Here is a 22733-nt window from a genome sequence, read left to right as displayed (position 1 = left end):
TTCACGGTTTGGCTCACAAAACCATTTTTCGTACCTGAACGTACCTCTTAAAAGGTTTATTTATACTAACGTCCAGTGGTTGTATAACACAGACGTCATCCCTCCAGGAATGATTACAAGATCACTGCCTAGGCTGCGCGTGTTCTTTTTTACGTCGTCGGTGAGATAACCACGAAATGTGTCCAGACAAAGCATTGATGGTGGATTGAAGAGCCTACCGGGACGGCGTTCCCATACATTTCGGAGCCAATCAAGCATTAATGATTTCGTCATCCACCCCTTCTCTTGGTTTCGAATCAGGACATCATCTGGGAACAGCTTTTCATTCTTAGGGGTATTAAGGCTTGTTTTCCGTTTAAAGATTAAGAAAGGGGGAAGTTTGCACCCGTCTGCTGTTATTGCCAGCATCACTGTTAAGCGTTGTTTTACACATCTCCAAGTTTTAATGATAACTTCCTTAGTTTTAATGATAACTTAATGGTGTAGTTCTGAGGCATATCAAACCAAATTGGCGTCTCGTCAGCGTTGCCGATTTGCTTCATTGAAAAATTCTTTTCCTTCCGAAGTGTTATGACATACCGCTGAAATGTTAGTAGTTTTCCCTCAAAATCTGCAGGAAGCTTTTGGCATATTGTTGTACGGCGTCTTAAAGATAAGCCCATCCGCTTCATAAACCGATCCACCCATCCACGGCTAGCCTTAAACTCTTGTTTCGGTTTTCCAAGAACTTCAGCCTCCTCTTTTGCTTTATTTCTTATGGTGTCACTAGTCACAGGTTGTTCATTTTTCTTCCTTTCACGTACAAATTCCAAAACTTTTTCTCCAATTTTAGGGTGTCTTCCTTTGCGAGAGCTAGTGAATTTCTTTCTACTAGCTTTAGTTGCAAACAGTGCCAATTTCTGTTGCCGCCACAAGCGAACACTGCTCTCAGCTACGTTGAACTCTCCCCTGCCTTTCTATTGCCATTTTTTTCAGCATCAAGAATTACTTTACGTTTGAAAGTAGCGTCATATGACATTCTCCTCTGTTTGCCCTCCCTTTCGTGACTATGTACTCTGCAGTTTGTATCCTCTATGCAATAACGTGTCAACGGTAAATCTAGTCGACAAATACAGTAATCCATTGTTACGATTTAAATTTGGTTGACGTCATCGGCGAGCTTTGCACTCGAATCTAATGCGCAACCCAATTTTGAATATTACATTTGGCCAAAAACGATGCGCATTACATTCGCATAAATACGGTATTTATATGAATTAGCATTTATAATGAAATGGAAAAACTGGGATTAGTTATCTCTAAGAAACAGTATAGCTTCGGCAAGATCTTCTTTGATTAAGTATTATAATCTATGGCCCTCCAACAAAGATCTTTGTTGGAGAGCCATAGATACGATTTGATAAACTTCAGATCTGAGAAGAGTCTTTCGATAAATTGAGTAGGAGGAAGAACTGTTTCTGTTAGGGCTACTTCTTTTAACTTTTTAGGATAGATTTTTATAAGTTCTAAAAGAGGTGTTTTGCAAGCACAATCATATTTCTCTATTTCTTCAAAGGCCATGTAGAAATCTTGTTTCTATTTTTTCATTTTTATATTGAAAGGCTCTTGGTTCTTTATTTTCATTTGCTTTGCCTTAGCCTTTTCAATCTTATCCAAAAATATTTCTCAAAATCTAATTCATCACTGGAAGAGGATGATAGAGACTTAATTGCAATGTCTGCAGTTTGACTGTCCTGATTTGAATTCTCCAGTTGTTCTGAAAATAATTTCATTCTTAATGAAAGTTCATAGATGGCTTTCTTTGACTTTTTTTGTTCATCATCCAAGAAAATTCGGTGTTTCGGATCTACATATATTGAACCCAGCAAGATCTCATTGTCTAGCAAACTAGTTTCTCTTTTCTTCATTCAAGAAATGATTCCTTCTGCAATAAACCCTTCATTTCAGAATGAACAAACTTCACATTCTTCCATTTTCACCTCCTGTCAATTCTTAAGATTGCATCTTTTCTGTGGCTATATACAGTGTAGAAAAAAAAAAGTTTCCATTTCTGCAGGATCAATCCACAGTCTTCCTCTTAGTGAAACATCAGGGTTATCTATATCTTCTAAAAAGGTTCTTAATTCTAACAACCCCTTTATCATCAAATATGTACTTCCTTATCGCGTTGCTTCATCAATAATTGCTCCTTTTCCTGCTCATTTCCTAAGCATGGCATCAATTTTGGGAGTTCTTGTTGCTTACCTAAATTTATCAGTGAGACTTGTAATTAAATGAATCAGTTTAAGCACTAATGGCAAATATCACATCCATCCTCCCCCCTTATATTTATTTATTAATATGTCAATAAAATAGAAAATAACTATTTATTAATGTGTATAGCCCATAAATAAAAATAATAACTCAGGTTGCCATTAATTTTTTTAATTCATTTTAATTTCATTTCAAATTCAAACTGTCCAACAAAAACTGGAGTCGGAGTCTACCTGTTTTTAGCGACTCGAACTCCGACTCCTTTTACCCCAAAATCTGCCCGACTCCGATTCCGACTCCACAGCCCTGTTGACAACCTTTGCAGAACCACATGGAATAAATACTGCAGAAGACATATAATTTAGATTTAATAGTATTATTTCACAAGTTAAGGACTCTGCTGGCATTAATCTATATAACAGAAAATTTTTATCACTGTCTTTTTCTATATGTTAATTGTAATGTGTATGAACATTTAAAGTATGCAAGGCCCAGAAATTTAATATTAACATCTGATTTGATTTAATAGTATTATTTCACAAGTTAAGGACTCTACTGGCATTAATTTATATAACAGAAATTTTTTATCACTGTCTCTTTGTATATGTTAATTCTAATGTGTATGAACATTTAAAGTATGCAAGGCCCAGAAATTTAATATTAACATCTGATTTGTATAAATCATGAGAAAACACTCAAGAAAGAGCACATAGAATTTAGGTTTAAAAATAAATTCTTTGACTGGAAAATATGCCAAATAGACCTGTATTTAAATTAAATTATAATGTATTTAATTAAAACAAATGGTAATGAATGCATTAGTGTATATTTTTTAACATTAAAGCAAACTACATTGGTAATTTCTGACATTATTTAGTCTTTCACATCATATGAAATATCTTTCTTTTAATATTTTTAAAAAGTGGGTGGAATGTTCTTTCTATAAATGAAATATCAAGTACAGCAATGTATATGAGGAAAATTTAAATTGGTTGTTTTATTTTCATAAATTTTATTATGAATTTATTTTTCCTCAGTAATCCTAACATTTTGGGAAAGGGATTCCATCTCCCCCTCCTTTCTTTGAAATTTCATATTTTTTCATTACAGTTTAAGTTTATTCCATTTATGTCAATTACAACTTGAAAAATGTGCATATATTTGATTTAGATTTTGCTAATTAGTTACAGTAGCTTGTCTGTAAGATAAATTAATCCATTTTTTCCCTCAAGAGTATTTTTCTTTTATCATTGTTTATACTGAGAGAAAATTAAATTCTGGTCCATTTTTCTCAAATAGATTTCTAGCTCACATTTTAGTGTGAAGTTGTTGACAATCTTTAAGATTGCAAGTAACTAATATGCTTAACAGCTTATTATTAATGATGAATCACAGATACTTATTGAAAGATTATTTAGCTACTTGAAATTAATACATAAAATACTATAAAATGATGCCAATTTGCATTGATGAATATATTTTAAATTTGGATATCTACTAAATATTTCAAAAATTTACTTTTTAAATGCATAAATTAGTTTGCTTTTCTTGTAAGGTTATTGTTCATTCTGAAGCATTTGAAATTTAAATAAAGCAGCATCTTGTAAATAGCATTTTTTCAAGCACTCGTGTTCATACTTGTAAAATCTAAAATAAAATAATTGTGCAAGTCATTTCTTTTTCACTTGCTTTTAGAAAGTTATATCTGCTGGGTGATATATTTATCCTTAAACTATATAAAGTATTTCTTCATAAACCAAGATAAAAAATAAAATATAGAACTCAGAAAATGATTAGTTACTGAATGGTTGACAGCTATCTTTTATTCAGCATAAAACAAGTAAATACACTGACTACCAATAAGTATTTGGACATCTGTGATAGAAAAGAAAAACTAACTTTATTCAAAATCAATAGTTGGTAGAGCATCCACGAGAGGTAATTACAGCGTGGACCTTCTGGGGCATACTTTCCACAAGTTTTTGTATAACAGCTAGTGGTATTTTCTTCCACTCGGCTTGAAGAAGACATAGAAGTTCCTTCCCCGATTTTGCACGGGTAGTGCACCGCTGAATTCGGCGATGCAACTCGTCCCAGAGGTTCTCGATAGGGTTTAGGTCTGGACTCTGGGCAGGTCAGTCCATTCGATGAACTCCATTGGCACCATACCAAGCCTTGGTTAACGTCGAAACATCACAACTGGCATTGTCGTCCTGAAAGTAACAGGGGTCCAACCTGTAAAACTGCCACAACGTAGGAAGCACATTGTCATCCAAAACAGTGCAGAAGGCATCGGAGTTGAGCTTACCATGAATGGGGACCAAGGGTCCCAGCCCATACCAGGAGAAACACCCCCAGACCATAATTCCACCTCCACCGAACTTGACTCTTGGCACAATGCATTCTGGCAGGAGACGTTCTCCAGGTAGACGCCAGACCCAGACCCTGCCATCCGAACGGTAAAGGGTGAACCTTGATTCGTCACTCCAAAGAACCCGTTTCCACTGATCTACGGTCCAATTTCGATGTGCTTTGCACCACATTAACCGAGCAGCGCTGTTGGACTTTGTGTTTAAAGGCTTATAGGCAGCAGCACAACCATGAAAACCAAGCAGATGTGCTTCCTTACGGATAGTATTCATTGAAACAATACTCCCGGATGCTTGTTGAAACTCCTCGCGGATGAGGGCCATCGGTTGGGTGCGGTTCTTCCGAATTTCTCTGGACAGCACTCGTCGGTATCTATGTCCCAGTTTCGTTGGTCTGCCGACTCAGGGCACATTCCGACAATCACCGCTCACCTTCCACTTCTTAATCACATAGGCCACTGTCGATTTTGGATACTTCAGATCGCTAGATATGTCCTTTAAGGATCGGCCACATTTGTGATACCCGATAATTATACCTTTCTCGAAATCAGAGAGCTCCGAACTGCGAGGCATCTTGCATGCGACTAAAGCCGATGCTGTTTCCTACACGATATATACTGGTGGAGTCCGTGACGTACCTTAGGACCGCAGATATCGTCATTTGCATAGGTGTCCAAATACTTATTGGTAGTCAGTGTAGTGGTATTTGCTTTGGTATCTATGATACAGTTAGATGCATACACACCTCCTATATCAGTTGTAATTAACATGAGTCATTCTATAACAAATATTTTCTTTTCATAATTATTGCCAATATGTATTTGAAAAATTCTGCTTTAAAATGATTATCGAAGAAGAAATATTTTACATGAAAAAATTTCATTACCTATATGTTTCTCAATTCATAGCTCTTTTTATATATGTATTATATAATTTCTATATTTAAAATAATTCTTGCTTGTCTTATGTAGAGCAAAGTGAAAGATCATTAATAAATTTGGTGCCTTTCCATAAATGTTTCTGTTGGAATGCTTTGTTGAATGTGATGTTTGTTTGTGAATTTGTTAACTTCATAGAAACAATTATTGTAATGTTAGCATAAATAAACTGTGGTGTAATCTTCTTGTTTACTTAATATCTTTTCCAATCAGGTTGTTAGAATTTGCATAAATTCATTCATCACCATTCTAACAGATTTTTTTAAAAGAGAAGATTCAGATGGCTATCTTTTTTACCCTTATAAAACAGTGTATGTAGTAGCAAGATTTGCATATAGCTTCTGCTATGTTAGTAGTCTATTGAAATTCAAATTTAATTTTGCTAACTAAACAGGATAGACTTTTATGCAGGATTTATCCTGTAAGTAACCAGATTGTCTGTGATGCATAGTGCAGGTGTGATGAGGTTTCTTGGTAACACATCACGTCCAACTACAGTGGAAGTGAATAATAATAATGGATGATAAATCTAGTGAATCTCTGTACAAAATTGATGTGTCATGCTAAAAAAAATGCGGTGTTTGAGTCTATGCTGTCACAGTTGCTATATAGCCCTAGCTTGTCTTTCTGCAACTTCTTTTGCTCCCTGTCTCAAAAAAAAAAAAAAAAAAAAAGGCACGAAAAGATGTCAGTTCATGACTGTGAGAGCTTTTCAAGAGGCTTCACAACAATCCTATAACAGGAATTTGTAAAAACCATACCAGGAAACATCACTGGGATTGCTGTGTGCTTACACAAAGGATCTATCTCAAAAGATTATTAAATGCATTTACTCATATAATTTGCAAAGCACTCGAGGGCAATCTATCAAAGAAGATGAATGCCTTCATAAAGGACTTTTCAAAAGAAACTGATTTTAATTCAAATTACACATAGGAAAAACCAGAAACATCACCATGAAAATGTGTTCACTGGGATTTCAGAATAACTATTTATTACTACCACTGTTCAGCAACTTTTTTCACTGAGCTGTTGGCAGGCTACATTTACTAAAAAAATATAATGAAATCAGTGCCGGATTTACGTATAAGCTGTACAAGCTATAGCATAGGGCTACCTTCAAAAATTGTACTATGTCCCGTATTATGAAAAAAAAAAGTGTCTCACATCCCTCTTAAAGGGCCCCATATCTCAAATAGCTTAAGATCTCATCAAAACTAAATCTGGCCTTGAATGAAATAATCAATAGCATTATAAAATTCTAATTTATAATACTTATTGTAAAGCAAATGGAAGTAATATGCAAACTTAAAAAATAAGTAGTATTTTTAAAAAGCATTATGAAATCTACAAAGAAATGCTTCTTTGGCAAAAGAAATTTATAACAGCACAACATTCAAATAATTAGTACTTTCATGTTTTTTCCACCAAAACTGAAGAGCTTAGAGAGCTTCATTGCAGTTCCATTCATATACACACTTTTGCAAAAAAATCGAATCCCATGAAGGAAGTGGCTGTTTTTTATGAAATTGAATATCTGTATAGCTCATACACAGATAATAAAATTATTAAAAAATCAAGATCATAGTACCTGTTCTAGGCTCACAATACCCATTGAGTGTTCAAATTAGTAGTTAGTCGAACCACCCCTGGTGGCAATGCATGCTTGAATTCATTGAGATTCCTAATGTCATCCTGTGACACATTCTGCCAGGCATTCATCAGTTGTCATTCCAGATCTGCGATATTTTGTGGTGCCCAGATCTGGCGGCCTACCATGTCGTAGACGTGCTCGATTGGTGAAAGGTCTAGTGACATTGCTGGCCAAGGAAGAGTGTTATCCACACGAATACAGTCCAGAGATATGCGAGCGGTATGTGGCCTGGCATTATCTTGTTTCAAAATTGACCCAGAATGGCGTGCCATGAAGGGTAATGTAACCGGCTCCTTGATGGTATCAACATATTGTTGAGCTGATAAAGATGTACGGAGGATGACTAAAGATGACTTGCTGTCATAAAAAATAATGCCCCACACCATCACACCACCACTGGACCCGTCCTCTCCAGACACGAACACGGTGGTCATCTGCTTCAAGAGTGAAGTGGGATTCATCGCTGAACACTGTACGATGCCAGTCTGATGGCAGCCATGATGATCGGCTGCAAAACCACTCCAGAAGAATCCGCCGATGTTGTGGGGTTAACGTGTTAAAGGCCTCTGTGAGCGTAACCTCGCTTCAGACAAGCGTCATGAGATCGTGGATGGTACCACGGGAGGTATAGACGTGGCTGTAGTGTGTTGAATAGTTGACAATGATACCGTTGGGGCGGTTCGGGCCTAGCGAACAATCATCTTATCTTGCCTCACATTTGTGCTCCTTGGCCTTCCAGAGCCTTTATTTCATCAGGAATTTGCTTGTAGCAACCATTACTGCCAACATCTTTGCACAGCAGTGTCTCTACGCTGCAGGTGGCGGCCTATTGCTCGGTATGCACCCAGCTTCACGCAGCCCTACAATGCGACCAAGTTCAAAGTTGTTTAGTTGTCTCTATGGTCTTCAATATCATTGTAATTGCATCGCTAATTGCTTCTTTACGGAATTACAATGGCAGCAACAACAACAAAAAAATATATATATAAATTTTCGGTCTCCGTTACTGGTTTTATACTTTGCAAATTGCACACTAGAAATGATCGCAGTTCCTGTTCATGCCTTGAAACTTGATCATTTACATGTTTGATCAAGATGTTTTTGCAGACCAAATTTTGTCACAATCGCAAAAGTCCTTCTTGGTTATTCGATTTTTTTTCCTCCAAAAGATTGTAAATCTTTTTCTTTGGTGCTAGAAGAATTGTCATTCTCGTCAGACAGTCCTTGGACTAATATTCCATTCACAATATCAGGGCTAATAAAAGATAGCAAATGCCATGTTCAGTTCATCTTGTTAAAATGATTTGTTAGATCACGCAAATACAATTCAATCACTTTGAATTAATATTATTCACAAGGACTTCTCGCTTAAACTACATACATGCATAGGTAAAATACACGTAAAAATATGTTCTTGATTTAACTACATTGAATTAAAAAATTATTTATTTAACATAGTGAACACAACATACAACTACATAATATGATGACTTTTAAATTTTTTAGCAAAAGCATGAAAAATGAGACAGAGGCACAGAGAAAGGAAAGCCATTTTAATCATGGCCATACCCGCCAACCTTGAAATTGTGAAAACTGGGAGATTTGCATGCTCGGCAATGAAGCCTTAAAAAAAAAAAAAAAAAAAAAAAAAAAACTGGAAAACTGACTTTAATTTACTTTATAATACATGGTTCAGATTACTGACTATTTTAAGTTAATTTTGATGTAATTTAATTATGCATTATAAATTTTATGTTCTTTGGCTAATTTCTTTTTTTAATTTTCTTATACTTTTATACTGAGAAAATCCCAAATAGTAAGGGAAAGTTTTTATTTATCAAAGTATTTTTAAATATAATTAAAGTAAAATTAATAATCATATGCACACTGTGGGGGAAAAAGGGGGGTACAGTTCATTAATTCTGTCTCATAATCTCCCGTTTCTACTGGGCCGATTGGCGGAATTGAAATTGCGTTTTTCATGTCTCGAAAGCGCGATTTAGGATATATATTAGATTGATATATAGCACCATTCCAACATAGGTAATCTGACACAAAATTGGACTTTTTCTGAAATGACATGCCATTTTTTGTTCTCCATATTTCGATTCTACGACTCAAATTATGCATAAATATTAAATTTTTAAAATTTCGAGCGAAATTTACAGAGAAATTCAAAAATTTATTTTGCCATATTTTTTTCAGTTTTCGCCAAGAATAATTTACTTGGAGAACTTCTTTATTTATAGCAACCCATTTTCCTTTTACTTTTCATTGTAAACGAGTGGGAAAAAAGTCATCCTTCATACTTTCAAATAATTTTAACAAAGTGCGTATTATCATTCGGCATTATTATCGCTTAAAAAAAAATCAATCTTAGAAATTTTGAATAAAAAAAAACTCTAATTTTAATAATTCTAAGGTGTGCCTATACTTTAAGATGATGTTACAAATTTTGTAGGTACAAATACAAATTTTTTTCCGAAAAATTTATAAAAAATATTTTAAAATACAAACTTTTATAATAAATGATTAAAAATGTGTTATTATATTTGGATTAAACCTAAATTTGGAATTCTGGAAGAATGAATCAAGTAAGTTTAATTAAAAAAAGATATTAATAAATATATATCAGATATTCAATTAACACTGAGGAGATAAAATTTTAAAGGGCTAATTTTTTAAAAAAACTACTTGTGCAATTTTTAGCAAACTTGGCAGTTTGGCATAAATAGAGTCGTAGAATCGAAACATGGAAAAAAAAAAAAAATTGGCATGTCATTTTGGAAAAAGTCTGATTTTGTGTCAAAATACCTATATCAGAACAACGCTATATATAAATCTAATACGTATCCTAAGTCACACATTCAAGACATGAAAAATGCAATTTAAATTTCGTCAATCAGCCCAGTAGAAAGGGAGAAATAGAACTGTCCTTCACCCCCCCCCCAGTAGTGTACATATTTGTACGGATAAACTTAGTCATGGTCATGTATTAAAGTAGAAAGAAATTAAATACTAATATTAACTAATTAAATATTGCTTAAAATCTTCATATAACAATCTACAAATATCTGCAGTAGATTAAGACAACTCTGATAAAAAATTTAGTAATACAAAGATCGATAAAATGCAATAAGAAAAATATAATTCAGATGAAATTTAATTTAATAAGAAAAATTGTTCTGAAAATCACTAGAGGTGGGGGATGAAATTTGTGTAATTTAAATTTCATTACTTCAATAAATTTTATTTATTGCTGGGAAACATTTTTCTTGGTAAAAATTAAAAAGCAGGACATTTGTGATGAAAAACTGGAAGAGCTGGCAGCTATGTCATGGATACTGCAGAAAATAGCATTTGATATTTACAAGAATGTTTGAATAAAAGAGCAGCAATTGCATTACACAAAGATACCAAGTCTCATTTATAAGAAACAAACTGACTCTTCTGAAGACCTTTTTGCCAGGATAAGCATTGCTGCTATAGAAGTAGGTAGCCTACCAGGCCTTTTTGCAAAGCGTATAACTATAATCACTCCACTGTCACTGTAATATGCATGTACTGCAGCTGTTGGTCACTCAATCAAAAAAATTATTGTAAATATTGTGTGATTAAAAGCAACTTTTATTAGTCCAAAGAGGCTTTGTCCCTGAGAGACTTGTTTTCATTTTGCGTCGAATCCCTCTGAAATGTCTGTTTCACTTTTCAAACTGTTGCCACCAAATATTATTGCTCTGTATTATATTTGAAGAATCTGCATAAGTGTATGTATGTTTCTCACATTGTGATAAAACATTACCTAGAGCCATCAAATTTTGAATGACGTAATCCTACTGCGAATATGGGCATCTGGTAGCTCAAATTTGAAATTTGTTTTATTATCAATTTTATATTTGTAAAACTTTAAACGAATTTTTGATTAACAAACTCAAGGATTTCAAAGCGAGCAATGGCAATGTTGTACAGAAAAAACATTTTTATCTCCAGAGCGTGAGACTGTGTATTGGAAATTTTAAAGATATGCTCAATTTAAAATTATTTTGTAATATTGCTGTCGAACTGAATTTTATGGTTTAAGTGAGAACATGATATTTAATAAATAAAGGTAACACATAAAATGTTAAAAAAAGCTCCTTTGGATGCAATTTAAGATCTGAAACTTTCAGATTCCCCCCCCCCATGTTCTCTGTCTTTTAGTGTTTCTGCATACACATTTCACATCCATCATGCATCTGCATTATGAAAATTTCTTTTACCATCTGCTTGAATTTGTGACTGTGAGTTTTGTTACACCCTGTGTATAACTGATTTTCAGTACAGTGTTCTATAATACGTCTTTCAAATTTATAAAAGAGTAATTCAGCATTGACACTGTTTGTATTATTCATAAGCAGCATATATTTATTATTTTGTGAATACGAAATAATGTTTTATGTCGAGTACAAAAACATTATTTCTCCTTTCCACAAAAATTTACTGTATCTAAATCTAAAATCTTGAACTGAAATCCTAAAAACTTCCTAGTAATTATAAGAAGATAGTGCAGCAAATATATTCTCATACTATCATAGGCATTAACTAACTTTTAGCGTGGAATTACTTATATATAATATTAACTCTAGTGAGAGTACTTAATAACTGATCCACTCATTCAAATCTATTGTTACGAATTTTATACATAGATGGATAATTTTAGTACAATTATATGCGAAATAATTTTTTTTTCTTCTATATAATGCAACATGAAAAGCCGAGAGAAACTATGCTCTGCTAAAAAATAAGAATATAGGGGCAAGTGTAACATTGAATAAATAAATGGCTATCTAGTTAATTTGGCAACATCTTGCCAAGCTGCCAACAGTTTTAGCAACTAATTTTTGTTGCCAAACTTGGTGGCATTTGCTCTGGTCATTGTATAACTGTAACCATATTCGGCCCTCATATGCCCTTCCGCTAATTTCGAGAAGCAGAAAGTACCAGAAATATCTCGGCAGCTGGGTGAAAACTATATAAGACCGACGAGAGTATCATCTCCTTAGTTGTTGTTAGTTCAGCATGAGTTCAGAGTACTGACATATCTCCGAGTTAGCTTCACTATTTAGATACGCTTCACATTTAGTTGTGCTTAATGTTCTTAGTAGTTTGAAGTGTAACAACTGCTGTATGATATTGTGAAGTGCTGTGCGAGCATTTTTGTGAAAAGTTCCAGAACTGTGAAGGTTTTTCTTTTTTGGTAAAATAAATTTTATCAAGCTGTCATCAGTTCTGTGCGCATTCAGTCTGTTACGAACCCAAACGCACACAACAATTTTTGGTGTCAGTAGTGGGATGAGAAGAGCGATGGATGAGCAACTAACCTTTGCTGCATTCCAAAAGATGGAAAGGGCTGTAAACTCTGAGAAAGAAGAGATAGCAGTGGGCCAAGAATCTGTTAAAGCCATTAAAGCTGATAAAAATTCCATTACAGAAGAGATGAAAACTCTTCAAGAAAGATTGAAGCAGATGAAGAGGAAGTGAAAAGAGAAATTTACTGCATAATAGAAAACAAATTCGTGGCTATGGAAGGCAGAACAGACACTCTTAAATACAGAGTTGGAGAAATTGAAGAAAGTTTCTTTTGTCAAAGAACAAAAAGAGTTTTTACTGTTGCCAAAGAAGTTGACACCTTAAAAAAAATTCGTAGCAACAACAGGAAGCAATTCTGATGATTTAAAATTTTTACCCATGCCATCTTGTTGCTCTCTAAAGCTATCCACGTATAATGGCTGGTGTGCCTCCTGTAGTCGATCTTATATAGTTCTACAAAATGCAAATGGATGGGATTCCAAAGCTAAGTTTGACACAGCATAGAATTGATACCCGGGATCATCCACCAACCAAGCAACATATATCGATTGCTAAACAGGAAGAGGTAGGAAAACTTCTAAAGGACATGCAAATAAAGCGACATTATTGAGCCTTCAGCAAGCCCTTAGGCCTCTCATCATCCTGGTCAGAAAGAAAGATGGTTCAACTGAACAAGGTTTGGAAAAAGACAGTTATCCTCTTTCTAGAATTGACAACATTCTGGAAGCAAGTAGTTTTCAACACTTGCTTTAAATTGGATATTGTCAGGTAGAGATACATCCTGATGACCGAAAAGATGGCTTTTACAAATACATAAGGACTTTGGCAGTTCAACGTGGTACTGTTGGGTAATGCACTAGCAACATTGTCTCAACAACCATGTTGAGAGGTCTTTCCTACGAAGCTTGTCTGATATACCTCGATGACATCATCATCATTGGGAACATTTAGAAAATCATAGAAAGGTGCTTCAGACACTGAAAGAAGCCAATCTAAAGTTATGTCCTGCTAAATATAAACTATTTAGACATGAAATGACTTATCTTGGACACGTCATCTGTGTCGAAGGTGCATGTACAGATCCAGAAGTGTAGATTGGAGATGGCCTGAAAAAGTCCATCAGCTGAGAAGTTTTCTGATGCTTTGCACATAAAGGATTTGTGAAGGAGTTTTTCTCCATAAACTGAAAGACAGAAAGCAGAAGTTCTTGTGAACAAACGAATATAAAGGTGCATTTAACGAACTGAAGAAGGCTTTAACATCTGCGGCAATCCTGAAGTATCCTCAGCTCGACAAACCATTTATTGACATGGATGTGAGCAATGAGAGTGTCAGTAGTGTTGTTTTGTCCCAAGAAATAAACGGTCAAGAACATGTTGTAGCATACTGAAGTGTGTGTATCTAAACCAGAGAGGAATTCCTGTGCCACCAAGAAAGAATTGCTTGGCATAGAACATTTTCCATCATTATCTCTATGGCTGAATTCCTGTTCTGCACAGATCTGACCTTGCTCTTAAATTTCAAGAATTCTGAAGGTCAAATAGCGAGGTGGATACAGAGACTCCACAAATGTGACATAACTATCTGTCATCTGAAGGGATTATCCCAGGGAAATGCTGCACCCTATCTAGAAGACCTTGCCCAGAAAGCTGTCGATATTGTTCCAAGCTTGAAGTGAAATACGAGCTGCTAATCCATTCGTATGTCAAGTTACGAAATCAGCAACGTCTGATCCAGATCCATGGAGTGACGAAGTCAGGAAAGACCAGTTGGAAGATGCTGACATTAAACCCATACTTTATTTAATGAAATCTTGAAACAGGAAGCCTACCTGGCTGGACATTTTAATCTGTAGCCTTACATCAAAACAATATTGGGCTCTCTGGGACTCTGTGCACATTTTAAATGGTATCTTGTACCAGAATTTCAAATGAGATGATGGAAAACCATTATGATGGCAGCTGATCCTGGCTACTACATAGCAGCCCAACAGGAGGCCACTTCAGAATAATGCAGATGTTGCATAAATATCAACAATGCTTCTACTGGAGTAATTCAAAGGCTGATATGCAGAAGTTGTGTCAATCTTGGGATGCCTAAGCGGTAGGGCTGGAGAAACATAGCTGAGCAAAGCTGCAACATTACAGTCTTCTATCGCCTTTGACATCCTGGTACCACTACCACGAACTACAAACACATCCTCGTTGTCATTCATTACTTCACCATGTTCTGTGAAGTGTATCCTATTCTTCATCAAGAGGCTGTCACAGTAGCAGAGTTAATGACAGAGCACTGGATTTCCAAGTTCGAAGTATCTCTTCAGTTACATTTCGATCCTTGGGATGTGGGCGATGTTACAAATTTTGTACATAGAACCCTTTGGTAAAAACATTTTATCAAGCTATCATCAATTCTTTGTGCATTCAATCTGTCATGAACCCGTATGCCTTCAACACGATGTTGTAACACAGTAAGGATGTGTGTCATCGGTCATTAGTAAAGCTTTGTGTTGCCACTCTGCAGAGCATAAGATTTTTTCTTTCAAATTAATTCGGAAAATTCCGCAATGTAGAAGATTTATTATCACTTGTAATATATTTGCTATTTGAATTTAATGAACAAACTTGGTGATTTGACAGAAATGTGTTGGTAATGCCCGAATTAAAATATTTTATTTCCACGTTGCAGTGTTTTGGTCGTTCTAGCAATTTAAAAGCAATAAATATAGATTGATTTTAATTATTATCTGGTTATCACAGAAGTTTTCTGCCAAAACATTTTCTTAATAAAGTTAGAAAGAAAGTTTTAGTAGTTTTTCAAAGCCTTCAGCCCAAAAACTTGGTGGCCATGAGTCCAAAAACAGATCAGCCTCATTCCGGGCATCCTGTACAGAATGGAAGATAGCACCAGCAAGAAGTAACTGCAGGTGTGAAAAACGAAGTCCGAAGGAGCGATGTCGGGGCCATGTATGTTGGGTGTGGCAAACGATCTCATTCAAATCCATACGGAGTTCAGCCGGTGAATAGAGAGACATGTGGTCTTGGATTATCTTGATGGAACATTACTTTTTTCCACCAGAACTCAAGGAACCCCTTTTCAGCCTGTGTTGTTAAAGTAAATCCACTTTTTTATCACAAGTGAAAATGTGGTCCAGAATTTTGTCTTTGTGTTGATATTCAAGCAGATTAGTTCACACCCTAAGGCTCATATCACACGAACAACACTTTCGGACAATTTCCTCTGTGTCAACCCCCAAAGCGATCTATGGTGATTGGCTGTTGTGAAAAAGCAGAAAAATTGTTCCAAACAGTTGTTCTTCCAAAACAAACCGACATGTCATAGCAGCCTAACACGTCTGTCATCTGCTCGAGTCGGCTCATGCAGCACCTAACGATTGAACTTGTCCGTGAAGTTTATGCGTTGCATAGCACGACTGATGGACATGGCATTACTGTCCAAATGGTTGCATGCTGATCTTCCCTAAGTTCTTGCAGGTGTGGAATGTCATAGTCCTTGTTTTTGAACTTTTGGTACCAAACCTTCACACTGTGTCATATGATACAACATTAGTACCTAAAGCTGTATACATGATTTGGTGACAATTTGTAGCTGATTTTTTGCAACAGAACTGGAAGTAAATGTAGGTTCTAATCTGGTTGCGTGATAAATCCATTTCAAACATCTTATACATAATAATAATATTTTTTTACAAATTTCATGACACAATGTTCTAAAGCAAATCCTTTTTTTTCAAATGCCAAAAACTGTTTGATAAAATATGATAAACATGCCAATGCAAACTGTTTGTGGTGGCTGGAAACTTAAAATCTGATATTAACTACTTACTAGACCCAGGAAATGACATTAAGCAGATTCCTTAAAATAATCTCTCTTTAAATATATATAACATGTGTGTGTAATTTATACAAATCTACAGTTTTATTCAGATCTTGATGAGATTTACACACTTGACCTTCAAAACAAGAGGAAGGTCACTGTCTGAATAAGATTTAAAAAAATGTACTTACATCATCTATCTTAGGTTCACATTGGATTCTTGCTAACAGTGTAAGTTATACATACTAAGCAAAGAATTCATAATTGTGGTTTTACAAAAAGCAAATAATATTAATACACAGTTTGAATTTTGAAGGCCTGTCACCCATCTTCTATTCCTGTTGTTCCATTTCCACATTCAGTTTTTACAAAACAATTAGATGGTGCTTCTCTTTAGAACAGTTTGAAGATGATTTAATTGCACTCTTTGTGTTTTTTGCAAATATTTAAAACAGTGACAAAATCGGTCAAACTGGAACTTCATTTTCAAAAAAAGACATACCAATAACAAATCAAGTACCATTTCCCCCCCCCCAAGATTGGTAAAATTCAGACAGTTCACCTTGAACTCAAATAACAGAAAAATCATTGCCTACCTGAGCTTTTAAAAAAAAAAAAAAAACTACCCATATGCCCCCAAATTAAGCCTTTCATTCCACATAAAGACTGGGCAATGCCGGGTACTTTGGCTAGTAATATCTTTAAATATGTTTTTTATTTTGGATGTAGTACCCAAAAAGAAAGCTTCGTTTTGCTATAAATCAATGTAAAATATATTCTGACATTATAATCTACACTGGTGGACAAAATTAAGAGATGGAAAACATTTTCCTACATTTCACTTAAAATACCACACAAAAAACTGGACAGTTGGTTGCCATATGTCACTGTGGCACTGGTGTCGCTGAGATGAGTTTACACATTTCTGTGGGCGTCGCTGTGCCAACAGGAGGCATAAAAGTCCAAGTGCAGCTGCTCAGCTCATTCCGCTGTGCAATACAGTAGTAATGTTTATTGTCTTTCTTAAATAATCTAGCTGCTTTTTAGGTGAAATGAGTACACATCATTGCTTAGACGAAAGTACAAGATGGAGAATTGTGAGTAGGCTTGAGGCTGGACAGTCCCAAGCTTGGGTTGCAGGAGAATTGGATGCAACACCTAGTGTCATCTCTAATTTGCAAAATCAGTTTTAAAATGGGAACAGTATCCATAAGACCAGGACAACATTGCCCGAGAGCCACAACAGCCAATGATGACCGGTATTTGGTACTTCTAGCCAAGAACCAAAGAGCATCTACAGCCACAAAACTCTCTTGTGAACTTGCTTCATTCACAGGAACATTAGTTTCAAGGAAAACAGTTGCCCGAAGACTCCATAAGAGAGGATTGTATGCCAGAAAGCTATTTTCATCCTACTCACTCGCTCCCACAGAAGAGAACATTTACAATGGTGCATACAACATCAACACTGGACACAGCTTTTGTGGGCTGTTTCCATGGATAAGTCCGGATTTAGTCTACAACCTGATTAATTCTCAGCAATTATTGATATGGAGGGAACTTGAGATCTGGTACCATCCCAGCAACATCACGGAAAGGGACCAATATGGTGGAGAAGGGAGTGATGGTCTGGGCAGGGATAATGCAAGTCACCTGCATACCGCTCCAAGTGTATGACACTGCTTCCATGAATGTCCAGAGGTACAGGGAAGAGCTCCTAGAGCTCTCAAAACTTTTTTAGGGATGCTGTTGGCCATGAGTTCATTTTAATAGATGACAGTTCCCAACCACATAGGACCCACCTGGTTGATGACTATCTGGAAAATGAGGATATTCACCAAATGGATTGTCCAGCCAAATCTCCTGACCTTAGTCCTATTGAACATGCTTAAGATGCTCTTGGGAGGTCTAATGAAATACTTCAACTGCCACCCAGAACGATTCAGGAGTTAAAAAAAACTGCTCTGGTAGAGGGTGTGACTTCCACATGCACTCCTGAACTCTCTTATTAACAGCATCATTGTACACACTGTCTGTCGGGAGCAACCACACACCAAACTAGCCACATTTTCACTGCCATCTTTCAACCTCAAGCTTGAACTCTTAGCCATACCTCATGCTAATGAAATGACCTAATTTCATTAAATTTTATTCATTATTTCTCAAAATGTTTAGGAAGAAGTGTTCCATTTCTTAATTTTGTCCACCAGTGTATTTAGTCTAATGATTTTTGAAGTTTTCATTTAAAATTTTTTTATTATTATTTTAGCACTTCAATGTTCCTATCTTTAAAAATTAACACACTGGATGACAATGCATCTATTGGCAAATTTGTCCTAATTTCCACTAAAAGCAGCTGAACATAGTTAGAAAAATCCAAATCACTTTCACATTAAAAATACCCAACTTTATAAAAATCACATATTATCAGGCATCATATATACAGTAACTTGCAATATAATGGTTATTTTGCTTATAAAATATATGATTTAACTAATATAGTTCAACTAAATTCCAACATAAACTAAATTATTAGGTATTTATGTGTGATCTCTGTTAACCAGGCTATGAGTGATTTATATCAATAAGTCAAGCCATATACCAGAAATTCTTTGATGTACTCAGTCTAGACTATGGAATTTTAAAAACTATATCAAGAATTTCTATATAATTAGTTTTCCTAATTAAAGATGTGATGAAAATATAATATAAAAAAGGACACACACAACTTGAAAGTCACAGCAAGGAAATATTATTACAAGTTGTGTTCATGTAGAGAAAAGTACAGCATGTGTGAGTGAATTTTTTTACAAATGGAATAGATGTGCAAATAAATTTTAGTATAATTTATCCTCATGTCTGTTTCTGGCTGTAGCTCTAGAAGGTATGTCCCAAATGTAGTGAATTAATTAATACTCATCATCATCATCTTCATCGGTTCGACTATTTTGCTGCTGTAATTGTAGCTGCTGTTGAACAGTCTGTTGCATTTGAAGCCATTGCTGCTGTTCCAATTCAGCTTGCTCTTGACGAGCCTTTACGAAAGAAAAAAGGGTTTCATTATTCATAAAACATAGTAATCATTCTAAACTTTAACAACTCACTATACAGACCATCAGTGTTAAACAGCTAGTACTACAAAAACCTAGTAGTTTGATATAGTTCTATTCTGACTGTTGAAGGTGGCTGAATGTATGAGATTTACTTGATGTCCTTACAAGCCAATTTTCCTTAGAAAATAATCTAGAAAGATATTCTCATAAGCAGATAGCCTTAGTGCACTTTTCTGTCACTAAATAATTAGATCCTCACAATAATAAGGTATGTCCTAAATTTGAAAAGTTCTTCGTTTATTTATCATACTTTTGTCAATTTACAATATGGTTAATTTTTTTAAATGCAGCATACTCCCAAAGAAATGGGAGGAGTGATTTTAAGATCTGTTTCAAATATTAATACAAACATTCTGTATGAAATTTACATCATAATTATAACACCATATTAAAAATTTTATCCATCTAAAAATGCATTATAAGCTACACAATTCATATAAATGTAGATAAGAAGATTTAATTGCTTGACTTCCAAGCTAGCTTTTCTGAAATCGTTATATTCTGATCAGTTATCCCGGTGAAATAATAGAGAATAGATGAAGCTTAAAAAATATTCTTAAAAGGATACAAGAACATTTTTCTTTGTGACAAGATATTACAGGACTGTATTTCCACTTAATTTAAAAATACAGATAAAGTTGTCTGATTCTACCATGATTCTATTAAATATGTGATGCTCCATACAAAATGTAACTTTCTGGTTTATATTCTCTCAGACGTGCAATATCTTTATAAAAATCTCTACTTCTTGCTTGAATTAACTCATTCAGTATCTATCTAATTATACAACATAGCTAGCATCTTCTTGCACTGTAAGGATGAAGATGATTGTAAGAATTTGAGCATAAAATAATTCATATTTGAATTTGTTAATTTAAAAAAATTAGCCTTAGTTTCATTTCACACTCAACTAGACCTTTTCTGTAGTATTACTTTAAAGAAAACAAGCTAATAAATCTGGAACCAAAGATCTCTGAAGAGGGTGAAGCACATTTAACAGCAAATTTTAGGAAAAAAGCAGCATGGAAGAGTACAGAAATGACAGAAAAAAAGATGGTGTCCACTTACAGGAATTATTGTAGATGTATCTATTCATTTTCTCATGTGCAATATATTTCCTTCAAATGTACATATCATTTTTAAGGGATGGATTTTTTTCACACGGAACACTTCGTACACATACATTTATTATACAACTAATTTTTAAGAAAATTAATTGAACCAAATACTGCAACCTGAAATATAACATGGACTTGTATAATCAAAATTTAAAAAATAATTTATATTCTAGTTTCATTTGATTTTCTCTAGTTATTAATAAGTAATTTTTCTATTTATTAATAAGTTCTATTTATTAATTTAACTGAATTTCTATTTATTAATTTAACTGAAAAAAGCAAAGCACACCATGTTATGGTTTAATCTAAAATATTTATTTAATTGTTTTTAAATGACATTATACTAAGCTTACTACTAGGTTCAGGTTCTCATTTTTGGATTTTTAGTGGATTGGAAGAGTGTTTTAAATTATTCTATATATTATATACTTTTATTTTCAGATGTTTTTGAATAGCACAATTTTTTGTAGACTTGGTGATCTCATTAATCCAGTTAGTAATCTAAAATAACAATCCGATACTTTTTTAAACCAGTAGCTTTTTTTATTATCCTAATGACACTGAAATTACCAGTACACTTGTATTCTAATTGCCAATAAAAGCACAAACTAAAAATATAAAAATCTTAAATCAACCTTCACAATAATGCTGATAACTGCCACATTATCCAGTGAGTATTAGTAATTGGATTTTACATTCTATCTATATGCTTTAAAATTTTTCCTCCATCAAAGCCTTATGGGGATTAAAAAAAAAAAAAATACTCCTGAATTTATTGCCCATCTTTTTTTTCCCCCTTACAAAAATGGGCATACAATTATTTTATAATAAAAAGTCTAAATGTAACAAATTAGATTTTTAAGAACACAATAATCAAGAGAAATTTAATCAAACTGAAAATTAATTATTGACAATTATTGTATGAACACTCTGTGAAGTTTAAAGTATCTATAACAATACACTACCTATCCTCATATAACAAAATAGGCTTTCATTTTAATGCTTAAAAATAAAATTAAAAAAAAAAAAAAAAATGGGAGCATAAGATATGCTTTTTAAAACTCATAAAACTGTCAATGGATTAAAATGAGAATAATTTATGACTTAGTTTAATGGGAACCAAGAGATTAAATATTTCTCTTACCAATTCATCTACAGTTTTAAATCACAAACAATAAAAGCATAGTGCAGCCTTGATGAATTTATAAATATAATGGCTTATACTTTTGACAACGCAACTCAATTATTCAATTTTGCTATTTAAGCACCCATGTTTTTATCATTCGTGATATATATGTGTATCTTTCTGCCACTAGTTTGTTAGAAAAATTTTCTTCTAAATTTAAAATCTGATATAAAATTCATAGCCAATGAACTTGCACATTTTTCCGATTCAATATCAGTATTACAACTAATAAATCTTTATATTAAAATATTTTGAGTCAAAGATGTTAAATTATGTATTGCTTATGTTACAATGAAATTCATGCTTGATGAACTAACAAATTAAAACAGTTTTTTAAGTAAAAAAGTTAAGAATATTTTGATACGTAACATAAAAGGAAGATAACTACCTCTGATGCTTTGCAAAATATATTTTCCATCCTAACCTCAAAAACTGAAATTAAGATTACAGAATTTTTAATAATATAATTAATTACAAGTATGAAGAAAGTACAGAATTAATTAGACATATATGAGAGGCAGTCAAAAAGTTCCATGAATTTCATTGTAACTCTTTATCACCACAAATAATTAATTTATTTTTACTACCAGAATTCATAACAGGCTGTGTAACTGAAGGTAAGAGGGTGTGGTGATCAGTTAGTGCGATGTCAAAGTTCAAGTAAAGGGTGAACATCAAGTTCATATGCAGATTGAGGAAATCTACTTCAGATACTTTGTTAACCTTACAAACAGTTTTGCAGGGACGATTCTTTAAGGAAGACAGCCACAGTTGGAGACCTTCAGAAACAAAGGAATGGGCGAGCAAGTGAGACAATTAATCAGATCAGACCGAGGAAGGAACATTGATGAGTTGGCACAAGAGGTCGAGATCTCTCATGAATCCATTCAAGCAATCCTGTCAGATGATTTGAAGA

General features: G+C 34.2%; 1 protein-coding gene across 2 annotated transcripts in view; it reads right to left on the bottom strand.

Annotated features, from left to right (window-relative positions):
• Positions 1–19129: 19129 nt before the first annotated feature.
• Positions 19130–22733, bottom strand: part of NC2beta (negative cofactor 2beta) — a 35849-nt gene continuing 32245 nt past the window's right edge. For both annotated transcript variants that reach the window (XM_035349954.2, XM_035349953.2), the window contains exon 4: positions 19130–19435. In XM_035349954.2, coding sequence (XP_035205845.1) covers positions 19310–19435 — 126 coding nt within the window. In that variant the 3' untranslated portion in view covers positions 19130–19309. The remainder of the gene's footprint in view (positions 19436–22733) is intronic.

This window comes from Stegodyphus dumicola, chromosome 1, assembly GCF_044657685.1.
Source record: "Stegodyphus dumicola isolate Sdum_Otavi_A_Nest chromosome 1, ASM4465768v1".
In the NCBI taxonomy this organism is placed as follows: Eukaryota; Metazoa; Arthropoda; class Arachnida; order Araneae; family Eresidae; genus Stegodyphus; species Stegodyphus dumicola.
The sequence above is the reverse complement of the archived record's forward strand: the minus strand, read 5'-3'. Positions and strand labels throughout refer to the sequence as shown.